The sequence below is a fragment of the Danio rerio genome, chromosome 20 (assembly GCF_049306965.1).
Source record: "Danio rerio strain Tuebingen ecotype United States chromosome 20, GRCz12tu, whole genome shotgun sequence".
NCBI lineage: Eukaryota > Metazoa > Chordata > Actinopteri > Cypriniformes > Danionidae > Danio > Danio rerio.
In genome coordinates, this window is record NC_133195.1 from 50187501 (window position 1) to 50203888 (window position 16388).

Genomic DNA, 16388 nt, shown 5'->3' on the forward strand with positions numbered 1-16388 from the left:
AGATAATAGCATCTCCAATCATCAGCGATTGTTGGTAAGAGGCATTGAAGTGTTTATCCAACAATGGTGTAATCTTCTTTACCTCGTGACGGTCAGAAACGACAGTCGTCAGTAGTAAGTGTGTGTGTGTGTGTGTCGCCTCCTCGAATAGTTAATTCCATCTAAACTAAGCCAATTCAGTCAATTAATCCTATTCATTACTTAAACTCTGCTCAGAAACGTGTGCGTTTCGCTGAATTTCAAGTCATACACGCTGGAAATAAACAGGATGGACCTCAAACCTTCGTATATATAGGCATTATTAAAACACAAGTGTGTTCAGTCATGTAAATAATAAATCTTCTCAGCTTTTCATAGACGTAGGATTGTTTCTGTGAGAGTGTAAACGGCTGACATTCATTATTAGAGCATGATATTTGGACAATTTTTAGAAATTAAAAAAAAAATAGTTAAATGGTAAAAAAAACGTCTATCATGATAAACAAATCTGATAAACAAATATCAAATAATAAAGGGAGACAGTAATTTGGGCTGATCTAATCTGCTAAAACATTTGTAGGTCTTCATAGGTGGAAATATTTTAAAAAGTATTTTTCATTAAAAAATAATCATACAATTCAACAACAACAAAAAACATTTAGCAAATGTCCGCTGAGGTTTTGATGTCGTTTATCATCCCCTCTGAGTTATAGGGTGAAAACAAGAAAGAGGTGTCGTTCTGTAGGTTTAGCACAACTTTGATGAAATGCTTTGAACCACTTCAGATGTTGACTACCGTATATCGAAATGTAAAAGGGTGACATTTTACAATAAAGTTCTGTTGGTTAATGCATTTACTAGCATGAAGAAATGATAAATAATACATTTATTGCAGTATTTATTCATCTTTGTTAACATTAGTTAATAAAAAGCCATTGTTAGTTCATGTGAACTCAGAGCGCATTAGCTAATGTCATCAAGCACAACTTTGGGTTTTAATAATGCATTAGTAAACGTATGATTAATAATGCTGTACAAGTATATTGTTAGATATTAGTTCATATTAGTAAATAGATTAACTACTGAAACTTTATTGTAAAGTGTGAATTTAAAAATAAAGCCTATTACCAGAATAGCTTTTGTAGAAGCATTTTCATGACAGATAAACACTTTTATATCCCAAACACTCATTACAGTAATGTGAAAAAGTTTATTGAATATGAATAATTCATTCAAATGTGCTTAACTAACATGAAAATGTCACAAAAACCAAACGTTAACACTTTAAAATAATGGTCTATTAGCTAATGTTAGTTCAGGTTTTACTAACATGAACAAACTATGAATAATACATTTATTATAGTATTTATTCATGTTTGTTAACGTTAGTACATGATAACTTAGTGCATTAGCTAATGTTTGGGATTTAATAATGCATTAGCTAATGTTCAACTACGATTAATAAACGTTTAATTCATTCATTATTAGTTCATGTTAGTAAATCCATTAACTAATAAAACTTTACTGTAAAGTGTGACCTCAAAATAAAGCCTGTTTTCAGAATAATTTGTTGCAAAATTTTATGACAATTAACACCTTCATATCCTAAATTCTCATTACATTAATGTGAAAATAACAGCATATAAATAATTAATTTTCAAAAAATGTCTTCAAAATTGTGCTTAATTGACATGAAAATGTCTCAAAAAACAAACGTTAACACTTTAAAATAAAGGTCCATTAGTTAATGTCAGTTCATGCATTTACTAACATGAACAAACTATGAATAATACATTTATTAAAGTATTTATTCATGTTTGTTAATGTTAGTTTGTGTTATTAAAGTTAATTCACGTTAATACATGTTAACTTACAGTGCATTAGCTAATGTTTGGGATTTAATAATGCATTAGTAAATGTTAAAGTTTGATTAATAAACGCTTCGTTCATTTGTTATTAATTCATGTTAGTAAATCTATTAACTAATGAAACTTTACTGTAAAGTGTGACCTCAAATTAAAGCCTATTTTCAGAATAGTTTTGGTTGCATCATTTTCATGACAATTTAACACTTTTATATCCCAAATTCTCATTTCAGTAATGTGAAAAAAAAGGAGTATAAATAATTTATTTTTAAAAAATGTGTTACAAAATGTGCTTAATTAACATGAAAATATCCCCAAAAAAACTAAACGGTAACACTTTATAAAAAATAAAAAAAAAGTCCATTAGTCAATATTAGTTCATGTATTTACTAACATGAACAAACTATGAATAATACATTTATTATAGTATTTATTCATGTTTGTTAATGTGAGTCTGTGTTATTAAAGGGAATTCACATTACTACATTAACTTACGGTGCATTAGCTAATGTTTGGGATTTAATAATGCATTAATAAATGTTAAAGTATGATTGATAAACACTCAGTTTACTTATTGTTGGTTCATGTTAGTAAATCCCTTGACTAATGAAACTTTACTGTAAAGTGTGACCTCAAAATAAAGCCTATTTTCAGAATAGTTCTGTTGCAGCATTTTCATGCCAATTAAACACTTTTATATCCCAAATTCTCATTATAATAATGTGAAAAAAGCTTATTGAAAAAATTATTCATTTTCCAAAAAAATGTGCTTAATTAACATGAGAATGTCACAAAACACACAACGCTGACACTTTAAAATAATGCTCCATTACTTAATGTTAGTTCATGCATTTACTAACATGAACAAACTATGAATAATACATTTATTAAAGTATTTATTCATGTTTGTTAATGTTAGTTTGTGTTATTAAAGTTAATTCACGTTAATACATGTTAACAGTGCATTAGCTAATGCTTGGGATTTAATAATGCATTAGTAAATGTTGAAGTTTGATTAATAAACGCTTCGTTCATTTGTTATTAGTTCATGTTAGTAAATCTATTAACTAATAAAACTTTACTGTAAAGTGTGACCTCAAATTAAAGCCTATTTTCAGAATAGTTTTGGTTGCATCATTTTCATGACAATTTAACACTTTTATATCGCAAATTCTCATTTCAGTAATGTGAAAAAAAAGGAGTATAAATAATTTATTTTTTTAAAATGTGTTACAAAATGTGCTTAATTAACATGAAAATGTCCCCAAAAAAACTAAACAGTAACACCTTATAAAAAAAAAAAGTCCATTAGTCAATGTTAGTTCATGTATTTACTAACATGAACAAACTATGAATAATACATTTATTAAGGTATTTATTCATGTTTGTTAATGTTAGTTTGTGTTATTAAAGGGAATTCACGTTACTACATTAACTTACGGTGCATTAGCTAATGTTTGGGATTTAATAATGCATTAGTAAATGTTAAAGTATGATTGATAAACACTCAGTTTACTTATTGTTGGTTCATGTTAGTAAATCCCTTGACTAATGAAACTTTACTGTAAAGTGTGACCACAAAATAAAGCCTATTTTCAGAATAGTTCTGTTGTAACATTTCCATGCTAATTAAACACTTTTATATCCCAAATTCTCATTATAATAATGTGAAAAAAGCTTATTGAAAAAACAATTCATTTTCCAAAAAATGTGCTTAATTAACATGAAAATGTCACAAAAAACACAACGATGACACTTCAAAATAATGCTCCATTACTTAATGTTAGTTCATGTATTTACTAACATGAACAAACTATAAATACATTTATTACAGTATTTATTCATGTTTGTTAACGTTAGTTAATATTATTGAAGTTAATTCACGTTAGTATGTTAACTTGGTGCATAAGCTAATGTAACAAGCACAACTTTGGATGTTAATAATGTATTAGTAAATGCTGAACTATGATTAATGAATGCTTTACAATAATATTCATAATGTAATAAACGCATTAACTAATGGACCATTATTTTAACGTATTACCGACAAAACCACAACATTTTAAAGGTGCTAAAAACCCACCCTGATTTTCAGTTAACTTCTTTTAACTCACACTTTACAACGCAAGACTCTTAGCTGAAGTTACAAACCATAACTGATACTTGCATTCATTAATCATAGTTCAACATTAAATAGTGCATTATTAAAACCCAAAGATTAGTTAACGATAATGCAGTTAACAAGAGCTAACAATAGATTACCATATTTCCATTACCTAGCATTATCAAAACTGTGTTGTTTATTGTCCGTCCATGTTAGTAAACGAATTAACCACATGTCCGGTATTGTAAAGCGTTCGGTTTTCGTTACGTTTACCGTCATCCTATTTAAATCAGAATTTCTTGCAAATTCTGATTACCAAATTGACTTGTTGGGAGAAATACGCGAATTATTTTTGTTAACTGTGGCGGTGAAATGTGTCGGCAGTGAGGCAGCTCTAGAGTCAGTGTTTGTTTGATACCGTCCCGTCATCTTTTTCTACATCTGCTTCTCTATCGCCTCAGTGCTGCCCTCTGTTGACGGGGAGGATAAACAGATCGGATCGCAGTTTCTGTTCTGGTAGAGTTCAGTTAAAGCCCAGTCCGGCTCCTTTCGGCCTCTGAGACGCTCGGATTGGCTCCGTGATGCCTCTGCCTTCGGGGCCCAGGCCGGTTCCTGGGGTCCAGCCCATACTCTGCAGCATCCGGTTGCCCAGGTTTGAGTCGGGCAGAGGAGCAGCGCTTTCGCCAACCACACCTGAGACACACACACACACACACACACACACACAGAGTGAGAGAAACAGAGAGAGACAGGGATAATCTGTCTGAGTTAAGCGGAAAAGCTCACTGATTCCTCTAATGCACTTTCTGGGTTGAAAGGGTCCACAAGATAGAACTTCAGGTTCTGTTACCAGTGATCCAATCACAAGTGATCAGACATTGTTTCCACGGAGTACACTGGACAAAAAGTATTGCTGCATAAAAGTTTTTTTAGTTGAATCAAATGAACTTTTCTAGTCATTTCAACTCGCATCAGTCAAACTGGCCAAAAATATTAAGTTAAACTTTGCATAACTAAAAATATTCAGTTGAAACCCAATTTAACAGATTAAAATGAGTAAAGGTAACAAAGTAATATTTTTTACAGTGTATTAATAATCACTGTAGGACAAATTACTTCGAAAAAGTAATTAATTGTTTAATTTGTTTGACATTTTTTTTATTTAGCAATCTTTGGATGTTACCAAGCTATGTCAAATGATGTATTCCCTCACTGGTAACTTTGATATATCTAAAAAAAAAATGTGATTCAAGATGATATTGTTTGTATATTATATATTTTAATATTTGTTTTATTGAGATGTAGCTCTTTAAGGCTGGATTTATACTTCTGCGTCAAACGCCGGCGTATACGCATAGCCCTTCGACATGGCCGTCGGCGTCGCTGACGTGCACCTCTCAAAAAAATGTAACTACCTGTCGCAACGGTCGTCGGCTTGGTATCGCTGACGAGTCTGGGCGGGACCGAGAGCCGTGTGAATGGTGCGAGCCTGATGGAGCGATTGTTTATAAGTGTGGAGTCCCGCGAAGGAGCTCCGGATGGAAAGTTTTGTTTTGTGTTTACCTCATAGTTAAAGTTGTTGCACGTTCGCCGGTTCCTGCCTCAAAATGAGCGAGTTTGAGCCACTTGTACATCCCAGAAGTGTTCAGGAAAACCAAAACAGCAGAAGAAACTCGACACAGAGGAACATTAATACCTCACTGCCAACTAGCGTTTCGGAAGTGTTAATGCAGACCAACAGAGACAGCGCGCAGAAGTATAAATGCACAGCTACACGCGTTGCATGCGCCGTGGGGTACGCCGGTCACTTGACGCAGAAGTTTAAACCAGGCTTTAGTATAATCCCTTTTTCTTTGGATGTTGCCAAGCCTCTCATGTTAAATGGTAACATATAGGCTGAACAAATATGGGACAGTTTGTTCCCTCACTGTCTATGATATAGATTTTATTATTAGTTTCCTTTTTGGTTTTTTTACTTTTACTTTTTTTAATGTGTGTATATGCGTGTAGGTATGTATATATGTCTATAAGTGTATGGATGTATACCCTTTTTGTTTTTCTCTCTCTTTCAATGCCGTGGCTATGGTATGGTAGGGCTAATGTACTGCATTAAGCTGTAAATGCAAAAGTCAATAAATAAATATATAAAAGTATTTAAGACAACGAACTCATCCGAAAATTCATATTGTAAGTTGAATGCATGGAAGGAAGATTTGCAGTCCGAATTTTCGGATGAAGAATGGGAAAAAACCTGCACTAAAGCTTACACTGTCTATAAATTCACGCCTTAAATTTATACAATATATAAATGGATAATGTGAACATATGTAACACCAGTAAAATTTACATTTAGTCATTTAGCAGACGCTTTTATCCAAAGCGACTTACAAATAAGGACAAGGAAGCACGTTACTAAACTATAAGAGCAACAATGAACAAGTGTTGTAGGCAAGTTTCAGGTGTGTAAAGTGTAAGAAGCAAAACATTAGTAATTTTTTTTTTTCTGTAACACAGCAGTGGAGCCAGAGAGGCAATTGCAGATTAAAAATTAAATCAGTATAATAAAAACATACCAGATATATGTACAAAATGTTTGGAAGCTAGAGGAACCTTGTTTCACTGTGTTTGGCAGTGCACAAAAACTAAATTATTTTGGGAAGAGGTGAGAGTCATAAGTGAAAAAATTATTCAATTATCATATTATATAATCATATTGCTATGGACAAAGACACAAAGACCAAACGCTACTCAATTGATAAGACAAATGTTGTCAAGTCTGCCATTAGAAAAAATAACTTGTATACTAAAAGCTAAACAGCGTGTATTAGAAAACATATGGAGTCCTTTCATTAGTTATATCAAAGAAGTGGAATTACCAGAGGAAGAAGTTGATGAATAATTTGTGATGGATAATGCAGTTCCAGCTTTATAGTTCTGTATTGATACATTCTTTAATACATATTTGCTGTACCTAGTACTTAGTATGATTATAATTGTCATGTTTGAATAGATTACCATTAATGACAAGAAGAGGAGCAGTTTTACTTTTATTTTATTTATTTATTTATTTTTGTTGTTTGTTTGTTCGTTTGCTTTTAGTTATATACACTACCAATCAAAATTTGCGGCCAGTTTTTTTATTGTTTTTTTTATTTTTTATTATTCTGTTCATCAAGGCAGCATTTATTAAATGTAAGAAAATGTTAAATATTTATTCAAATGTTAAATAACTGCTTTCTTATTGTGTGTAGTTTCAAATGAAATTATTACTCAAGTCATGATTGCTTTTTTTACTATTACCATTAATAAGAATAATATTAACAATAATAATTAGAATTTTCTCAGAGATGGGGCTGGAAGGGCATCCACTGCGTAAAAACTTGCTTGATAAGTTGGCGGTTCATTCCCTTGTGGCGACCCCGGATTAACAAAGGGACTTTGCCGACAAGAAAATGAATGAATGAATGAATGATACATATATCCTCATATTTTGCAATATTTTGAATGCAACAAGGTTATTATTGTTGTAAAATGTTTGTAAAATGTTGTATTTCAATGTGTACAAACTGCAAACGAAAAATAAAAATATAATGGAAAAAATAAATAAAAGTATTTAATCAGGTAGAGCGTGAGTGTAAGATGATCGAATTCTCCTTTTCGAGTGATCTCTCCTAAAGCATTACAGAATAAATCAGTGCTTTTGAATGGGATTGCAGTGAAAGTCTCGTATCTGAGCACTTTAAGGTCCTGAGCAGCTGCTGTGGTGGTCATGGAGGAGTTTAGTGCATGAGACTGATTCCTGTGACGCTACAGGGACAGACAAGTTTTCGCTAAGGTCCAGCTTCCAGCCTCCGCCTCCTTGACTGCAGCTCTGCACAAGATGTTTGGCCAGATGAGAAATGGTCGTGCCCAACTGAGCCTGGTTTCTCTCAACTTTTTTTAATTCTTCACTTTCGTCAATTGGTGAAGTTTTTTTTCTCGCCGCTGTCGCCACTGGCTTGCTTAGTTCGGGATCTGTAGAGCTGTGCATCAATGGATTGCTCTTCAGTGTTTGGACTCTCTGTAGTGATTATTAAACCACACTGAACTGAGCTAAACTGAACTTTAACTCTAAAAACTGAACTATACTACACTACACTGTTTCAAGTACACTGAACTATACTACACTGTTTCAATTTACCATGATCTTCTATGTGAAGCTGCTTTGACACAATCTACATTGTAAAAGCACTATACAAATAAAGGTGAATTGAATAATCCTGATGTTGCATGTCTTGTTTTCTGCTCCTCCAAAACTCCAAATGCTTTCTGAGAAATGCGTAATCTCAGCCGGTGGCCTCTGACCCCTGAGACCCGCAGCATGTGCTTGAATCGCAGCTCAGGGCAGGAAATGATGGACTTCAGTGAGGAAATGCGATCAGCTCTGATCTGCCGCTCAGCTGCCAATCCTGTTACGTAATCAGTGCTGAGTTCAGCGCTAGAGCGTATGAGCGCTACGAGAATTAGCTGGACACATGGGTCGCTTGTTTCCATGCAGCATCTGCGCTCAAGACCTCATTTACATCACATCTGCTGCATTATTATTTATCGTTTATTTAGTATTCACTACTTTATTACTTCAAGATGACGGTTTTTAAAACCCTGCCTGTTTTACAATACAGAATTATGTATGAATTACAGAATTACGCATGAGAAAAATGTGTAATCTTGTAACTTATGAAATTTGAAAGCTTGCATTAACAAAGGAAAAAAGGAGATAGAAGGAAAGAAAGATACAGAATATACAGTCTGTCCAATATGTAATATATCATGAAAGCATATGTTGAGCATATGTTGTGTGTGTGTATGTGTGTGATAACTTGTTCCTTCATCAGGGTTCTTACACCTATTTCAACTTTAAATTTCAGCACTTTTTAAGCACTTTCAAGTTGCATTTTTTATGGTTTTCCAGCACCTAACAACCACTGTAAATTACATTAATATATGTTGTATGAACTTACACATTTAAATCCATTGTAATATAAAAAAAATAAATAAATATATATATATAAATATATATAAATATATTTAAATATATATATATGTATATATATATATATATGTATATATATATATATATATATATATATATATATATATATATATATATATGTATGATATTTCAACTTAAATTGTTAAATACTTTAGAGCATAGATTTATTGAAATAGTTCACCCCCTAATAAATAAATAATAATAATAATAATAAATAAGTTCAGTTATTTGATTTAAGTTTGGTCTCTTTCTACCTGAAATTTATATTTCAAATTCTGGGTGAATGTCTCCTACATACATATGGAGCTAATAATATGTCAAAATATTCTGAATTTGAATTGTGTTCATTTGAATTATTAACAATTTTAAGTTAATAAAACTGATTATTATATGCCATTTAAAAATGTTTATGAATTTTAATTTCTTGACTCTTTATCCCTCAAAACACTGAAAGCTTAATTAAGTTTGATTAACCAATGAGATGTAATTAAATTAAATATATGAATTTCACTGAAGCATGTATGTTAACTTCTGAATATAGCTGACCCCCAATAGTCAATTTGCAGAAGACTTGTGTCCTCCTGAGCCAAACAAATGCCAGCAAACTTACGCAGCTCTATGACTGGCCAAAAAGCTTAGTTTGGCTTCTCTGTGATGATCTACTCTTACCTGTTTATCACCCCTGACCTACTTTCTGCGCAATCTGAATTTCACAATCTGAATTTCTGGTTTTGAATTCTAGAATATTGAATTTAATGTTCTGAATTTCTTCGTCTTGAAAACTTGAAACTGTATTATTACAAACCCAATATCTGCAGTCTAGGAATTCAGAACCAAAAAAATCTTAAGTTTGAAAATGCGTCTAAAAAAATTAAGTTGTCTTAAATTTCAGATCTTCAATATTCAAGTTTTTAAACTCAAATACATAATTATAAGCATGCGGTGAACATTTTGCAGTGAAAACTGGTCGCATAACAAAAATGTATGCACTCGCTCAAATGCTCCCAAATATATTTCGAGTTGACATAGATACAATTTCAGGCACATATGCAACCAAAACAATCGCAATTTTGAGCCCTTCACGTAGGTTCAAGCACTTTGTCCAAAATCCAAGCATATTTCTAACCTTGAAAACACTATATTAAAAACTCAAGCATTTTTAAGGATTTCCTGCACCCGTAAGAACCCTGCTTCATCAATAAAATCAAGTAATGTGTGTGTTATCAGGGTGTCTGCAGGTTTCACAAAGTTAAATTTAAGACTTTAAGACATTTTTAAGACTATTATGAATGAAATTTTAGACTTATAAAGGGCTAAAGGCTAGGAAATTCATCAAATGGCCCATATGGAAAAGATTTTTATTTGCTTAATCAAATAATAATATTATAATTTAATACATTTAATAATTCGATAATAAATTAATAATAAAAAATGTAAATATTTTAGGCATTTCTGAGCAAAGTATTTTAAATATTGTGTCAAAACAAGCAAGCTCTACTTGTCTCCATTCACTTTTTTCCCAACAAAAGATTTTTTTTAAATAATAAAATAATGAACAAATGTTTTAAAAGTTATAAAAACTATAATTAATTTATTTATGCACAACAATCTGTCCAGGGTGTACGTTTCCGAAAACCATCGTTAGCCAACCAAAGTCGCAAGTTCTGGCGTTACAAACATAGTTTATTAATTTGACGTTTTCCAAATCCATCATTCCAACAAACATTCGCAAACTGCATCGCAAACTTGTGCACTTGCGACTACACCTCTGGGGCTGTAGTTAGAAACATAGTTCCTGGCTGTGTTCTATTGCCAGTTATATCCCCCCTATGCCATATTCATTTAGAATATTCTAACATATAAACTTGGAGTGAATAATAAAAAAAGCATTAAGGTCTTCTCTCTTGTAATTTGCTTCCAACGTATTTTTACAGTTCAGTTTTAGCAACTTCATGTTTACTACTGCACTCCCTTCGCAGTGCACTTTGAAAACATTGATTTCATTTTGAACACGTAATGAAACGTGTCTCCAAAGCTAGTATATTTTTTTTAAAGTCATTGCTCCAAAGCTTGTGAAAACAAAGAACGTAGCATACGTTAACACTTTTCATTTATAGTAGGTTATTTATTAAGAAATGTATCTTACTGTTTGTGACATTGGCCTGTTGGTTAGAACATTTCTGCAGTGGTTTGCATGTTTCAAATTGTAAACATGTAGACTTTTCAAAAAATCTAAATGAATAAACAATATCCTACTTAATAAAAATGATAATTGTCATCATCAATAATATTATAATTAAAGTAGGATTTTTTTCATATCCTAATAAAAATAAATATTACATTTAATTTCTTAATAAATAGTCTCATTATTTATTTATTTATATGATATAAATATATAAATATAAATATATATATATATATATATATATATATATATATAAATAATATATATATAAATAATATATATATATATATATATATATATATATATATATATATATATATATATATATAAATAAATATATATATATATATATATATATATATATATATATATATATATATATATATATATATATATATATATATATAAATAAAGAGATTAGAATACATGTTTGCTTTTGTAAGTGATTTTATGTTTTATAATAGAATATGTAATGTTGTCAATAATATCTGTAAAGGAAAAGCAGGTCCTTTATGTGCCATTTACATGTATTTCAAATAATATGGAAAGTGAGTGCATGTTTTTACCAAAACTAATATTGGATTTTATTTCAAACGCATGTAAAACTATATAATTCACACACAAAAAATGATAGGGTTCTTCTCTAAAGATGTTGTTACTCTGCCCTGTTTAGAGCATCATCAAGGGCGTTTTACGTTATACTTAACGTGGTTCAAGCGATGGATCTGCGATAGAGAAACTATCTGGTTTTGGGAAACACTTGTCACGTTCATCGTTCTTCAGCGCCGAGTTACGTCGTTGTTTGGGAAGCACATCCCAGGGCGGTGTCACCAGCAGTAAATACACGGAGCACTTATAAACAATGTAATTTTTAAGGAAAATAACTATGATAAATAAAGTTATAATAATACCATAATGATAAATAGTAAAAAATGACCTTTTCAATTAAAAAGTTTAAAGTTTTATTACATAGATGGACTGTTTTCCATTACATTCCACTAGGGTTTTGGTCATGTTGGGCAGAAACACATGAACAAAGGAAAATTAAGACGCTTAAAAAAAGATTTAAGACCTACAAAACATTATTTCAGTAAATTTAAGACTTTTTAAAGGTTAAAGTTCTGTATTTGGAATTTAAAACATTTCAAGACTTTTTAAGACCCCACAGTTACCTGAAGATGATTGTGCTCCTACAGGCGCAGCTTTCCGTCGTCTTTTTATATCTCCAGTACACAAAGAGCCAAGATGACCACTTGTTTGCCTGCAGAGAAAGAGTGGAATTTAAGATGGGTAATGCTTTAGTAAAGTGCCCAAAATAAGCACACTCGCATACATACACACAAATAAATAAATAAGCTTTCCATCGATGTATATTTAGTCAGGATAGGACAATAGCTGTTCCCATCCAAAAATGTGAATTAACTTTATGCGCAAAACTGAATTATCGCATAAGACGTGCAAACTAAGCAGAGCTTTCATCCAAGGAGTCAAAGAGAACAAAATTGTCACTTCCTGGTTATCTGGCGATTTTCATTTTTAAATCAAAATCGATCGAAATTTATGCTCAATTTAGATTATCGAATCAAAAAATGGAATCGTGGATGCTGCCACGCCCCCATGTCACGTCAGCTTGGCTTGCCAAGCGGAAAAAAAACACACTTGTTGAAGTGCTTGTTTAACTGCAGACACAGGAGACCTGTCGACAGAGCTTAAACCCTTTTTCATCTTTCAATGAAGTGCCGGTGTGAAAGTATTTGGTATTTCCAGTGAGTTATGTTGATAACGTTCATGTTGTTGAAAAAAAAAAAACACAGTTTGCAAGCTCTGCTATGTATTAGGGTTGGGCCGATAGACAACACCGGCATCGCGATCTTCCGCCCCGCCCCTGTTGCAAATCCACTCGCGAAAAATACACACTCAGGCCCTGTTTACAGCAGACCCCAGAGCATTCTGAAGTCTCTCCTGGACACCTCCTTTCTCTGGTTCTCTCTTTTTCTGCTCCTTCTAAAGTCTCTGTGTTTTACACAATCTTTATACAGGTTATTTTCCACACCCCTAGGTGTCTTGTTTTAACTCTTGACCATTTTTGAAAAGGTTTCTAGTCTAAGGGGTCCTGCAATTCTTGGCTCTCGAGACTTCGAAATGCTCTGGGGTCTGCTCTGCTCTTTCTCGGCTTTATTATGGAGAATAAAGTCTATTTTCTGATATTCAAAACCTCCGGTCTGATCATTTCTAATTGATAAGAAGTCGAATTACGACACATAAAGCTTATAATGACAAAAAACAAAGAATGAGTAGTACAACTTAAAAGGGAAATGACATAGAAGAGCCTGTGATGCCATCTAGAGGCACATAAAGGCTAGCTCCTCTAATATATGTCTGTTTAACTGAACTTCAGTATTATTTTGTTTACATATTAAATGTAGATCTTTACCTGCTAGCTGTTTTTAAAGAGCAGCTTTTCCTGTGGCTTCTGTCACTGCGTGAATCCCAAAGTAACTTAAACACAAACAAACACATTGGACTGGTCAGAGGTTTATGACGGACCTGAAACTCAACAGCTAACAAAGCACAGATTAACTAAATAAACTTCCAAACACAGAAACAAATCTTACTTGGTCTCTTCTGGCACCAGAACTGAACCACGACCTACAGAAAGACGAACACATGGTCCGATAGATTTCGGACCATTTGACAGCATTAATTTATACATAATTTTATCTTATATATAAATATTTTATATACAAAAAACACGTATTTTCTATACATGTATATATTAATAGGGATGTCCATATTTATATACACAATAAATATACACATTGCACATTAAATTATGTAAATGCATTATGTAAATGCTTTTATTGTCAATGTGATCACTTGTGATTCAATATTAACTTTAATCTGGGTAATTTAGCATTCAGCGATTGATCATTTTATTATTAATTTCTTTGTAATTAAGCAAAAAATAAAGTGATTCATCATAAACAAATACATCAGACATTGTAAAAAAAATTAAATCAAACACTAAACTAAAATGGCTAAAGGTTCAATTCCAATCTGTATTTTCAGAGTGCTCCATATTTCATCTTTCTCAATGTAAAATATATAAATCAGTCCTGCCAAAAGAAAGCAGAACAAAGATACACACACACACACACACGTTTGTTTTTGTGAAAAGTGGGGACATTACATAGGTTTACATTCATTTTATACTGACTAAACCGTATATTATATTGCCCTCACCCCACCCCTAAACTCAACCATCACAGGAGACTGTGTGACATACTTCTCCGTGTACACACACACACACACACACACACACACACACACACACACACACACACACACACACACACACACATATATATATTAATAAATAACAGCAGCTCTGACGACTGACTTACTCGTGAGGATCCTGAGATAGTCTGGGTAATCTATCGGAAATTCCTTGAGAGCTTCCCTGTTGAAAAATATAATAAAGATCATTTGTTAATGCTGTGGAAAACTTCTCATGTTTCTTCTGTTCAATATTGCTGCTTTTTTTATCAAAACTACAAAAATCTGCAATACTGCAAAATATCATTGCAGTGTAGAAAAAAACTTTTCTATTTGAATAATTAAAATAATGATAAAAAAGTAAATGTATTCATGTGATGCACAGTTGAATTTTTAGCATCATTACTGCAGTCTTTAGTATGGCATGCTAGTTCAGAAATCTGCTAAATATGATGATTTGATAATCAAGTAACAATTTGAAATAGAATTTTATCTTAATATGTTGTAAACCATGATACATAAATATACATATATACAGTTGAACTCAGAATTATTAGCCCCATTTGAATTTCTTTTTTCTTTTTTAAATATTTCCCAAATGAGGTTTAACAGAGAAAAATCACATTTCAAGAACACATTTCAAAATCACACTATATTTTCTTCAAAAATCCATACATTATTTTCAACCCAACACAACATATTTTTTACACTCCACATGTCTTCAAACTTGTCCAACTCGTTCATTGACAAATAAAAATTAAAATCATGCCTTATTCTTGCTCTGATAAGCCCTTTAAAAATCAGTTCAACTTTATGATTGGTCTCATACAAAATCTTGTGCCTCCTACTCATGTATATGGCCATTTTTGCTTGTCCTAATATAAAATTTAACAGACGCCAGAGAGAGAGAGAGAGAGAAGCATTTTTATTTCAAACAATTCTGGTCTTTTGAATTACAAATACTGAATGCTTTTTAATTGACAGTAAACGGGAGCGTGCAAGCATCATATGACCTATACATGCGAGTGATCATCCTCTCATTCGGTATTCATCTGCTTTCTTTTGCTTGTGCGAACACAATTCGTTTTGTCAGTTGTGCTGCTTCTGGATTCTAAGATCACATTTGCACAAATATTGGGCCATCTTTATTGTCAAACCCTGCTTTTAAGAAAACTACAATTAAAAAATGATCTTTAACCAGCCAAAGTGGCTAGTGGGAGTGTTTGTCTAACGGCTGACGTCTAACATTCAGCATTTGGCGGGTTGACGGGTGTTAATGTCAAGCCCTATATATATATATATATATATATATATATATATATATATATATATATATATATATATATATATATATATATATATATATATATATATATACACATTGGAGATGCCACGATTCTCAATATAATAATGAACCGTTCTGTACGACATCCACGGTTCAATACGCACTTGTGAATGGCGGTTTTCTTGGTATTGCGTTTTAATAATTTGCATGTGTTTTATATCTCCCAGATTTGACCGTGTGTCTGTAAGTCTATGAGCTGAGATGAGGAAACTCCTCCCCGCATGTAAATATACAATCACAATGCTCTAAAAGTTAGGGGGCGTTTGACCATCATTCCACACTTTAACATGGCAAGTGGCAGTAAAGTAAGGCTGAGGCAACAGCATAAGGAAGCGTGAGGCAACAGTACGAGGAAGCGACGGCGCCTTTCAAATCTGCGGTGTGAGGACATTTCGGTTTTGACGGTAAGTGTCATGCCAATAAAACAAAAAACGCTGAACAAAAAATAACTGTGTGCAAGGATTGTTTTACACGTATAACCATGACTGCACATCTGCCATCACCCAGCAATGTCACTGTCTGAAGGCAGGATAGCAGAGAAGGTAATAAAGTCCTCCAAATAGCAACAATCCCTCGCTGAATTCTTCCAGCAAACATACCCA

General features: G+C 32.4%; 1 protein-coding gene across 4 annotated transcripts in view; it reads right to left on the minus strand.

Moving 5' to 3' along the window:
* Positions 1-16388, minus strand: part of gpatch2 (G patch domain containing 2) — a 33262-nt gene that overhangs the window by 313 nt on the left and 16561 nt on the right. For 2 of the 4 annotated variants that reach the window (XR_012395530.1, XR_011007684.2), the window contains exons 6-11: positions 14570-14625; positions 13781-13814; positions 13600-13664; positions 12338-12426; positions 2715-4641; positions 1-1759 (exon numbers count right to left, since the gene is read on the minus strand). The exon at positions 1-1759 is cut by the window's left edge and continues 309 nt beyond it. Coding sequence is in view for 2 of the 4 variants with exons in the window: in NM_001326693.2 (NP_001313622.1) it covers positions 4472-4641; positions 12338-12426; positions 13600-13664; positions 13781-13814; positions 14570-14625 (414 nt within the window). In the remaining 2 variants the exon portion in view is untranslated. 4 annotated transcript variants of the gene reach the window in all.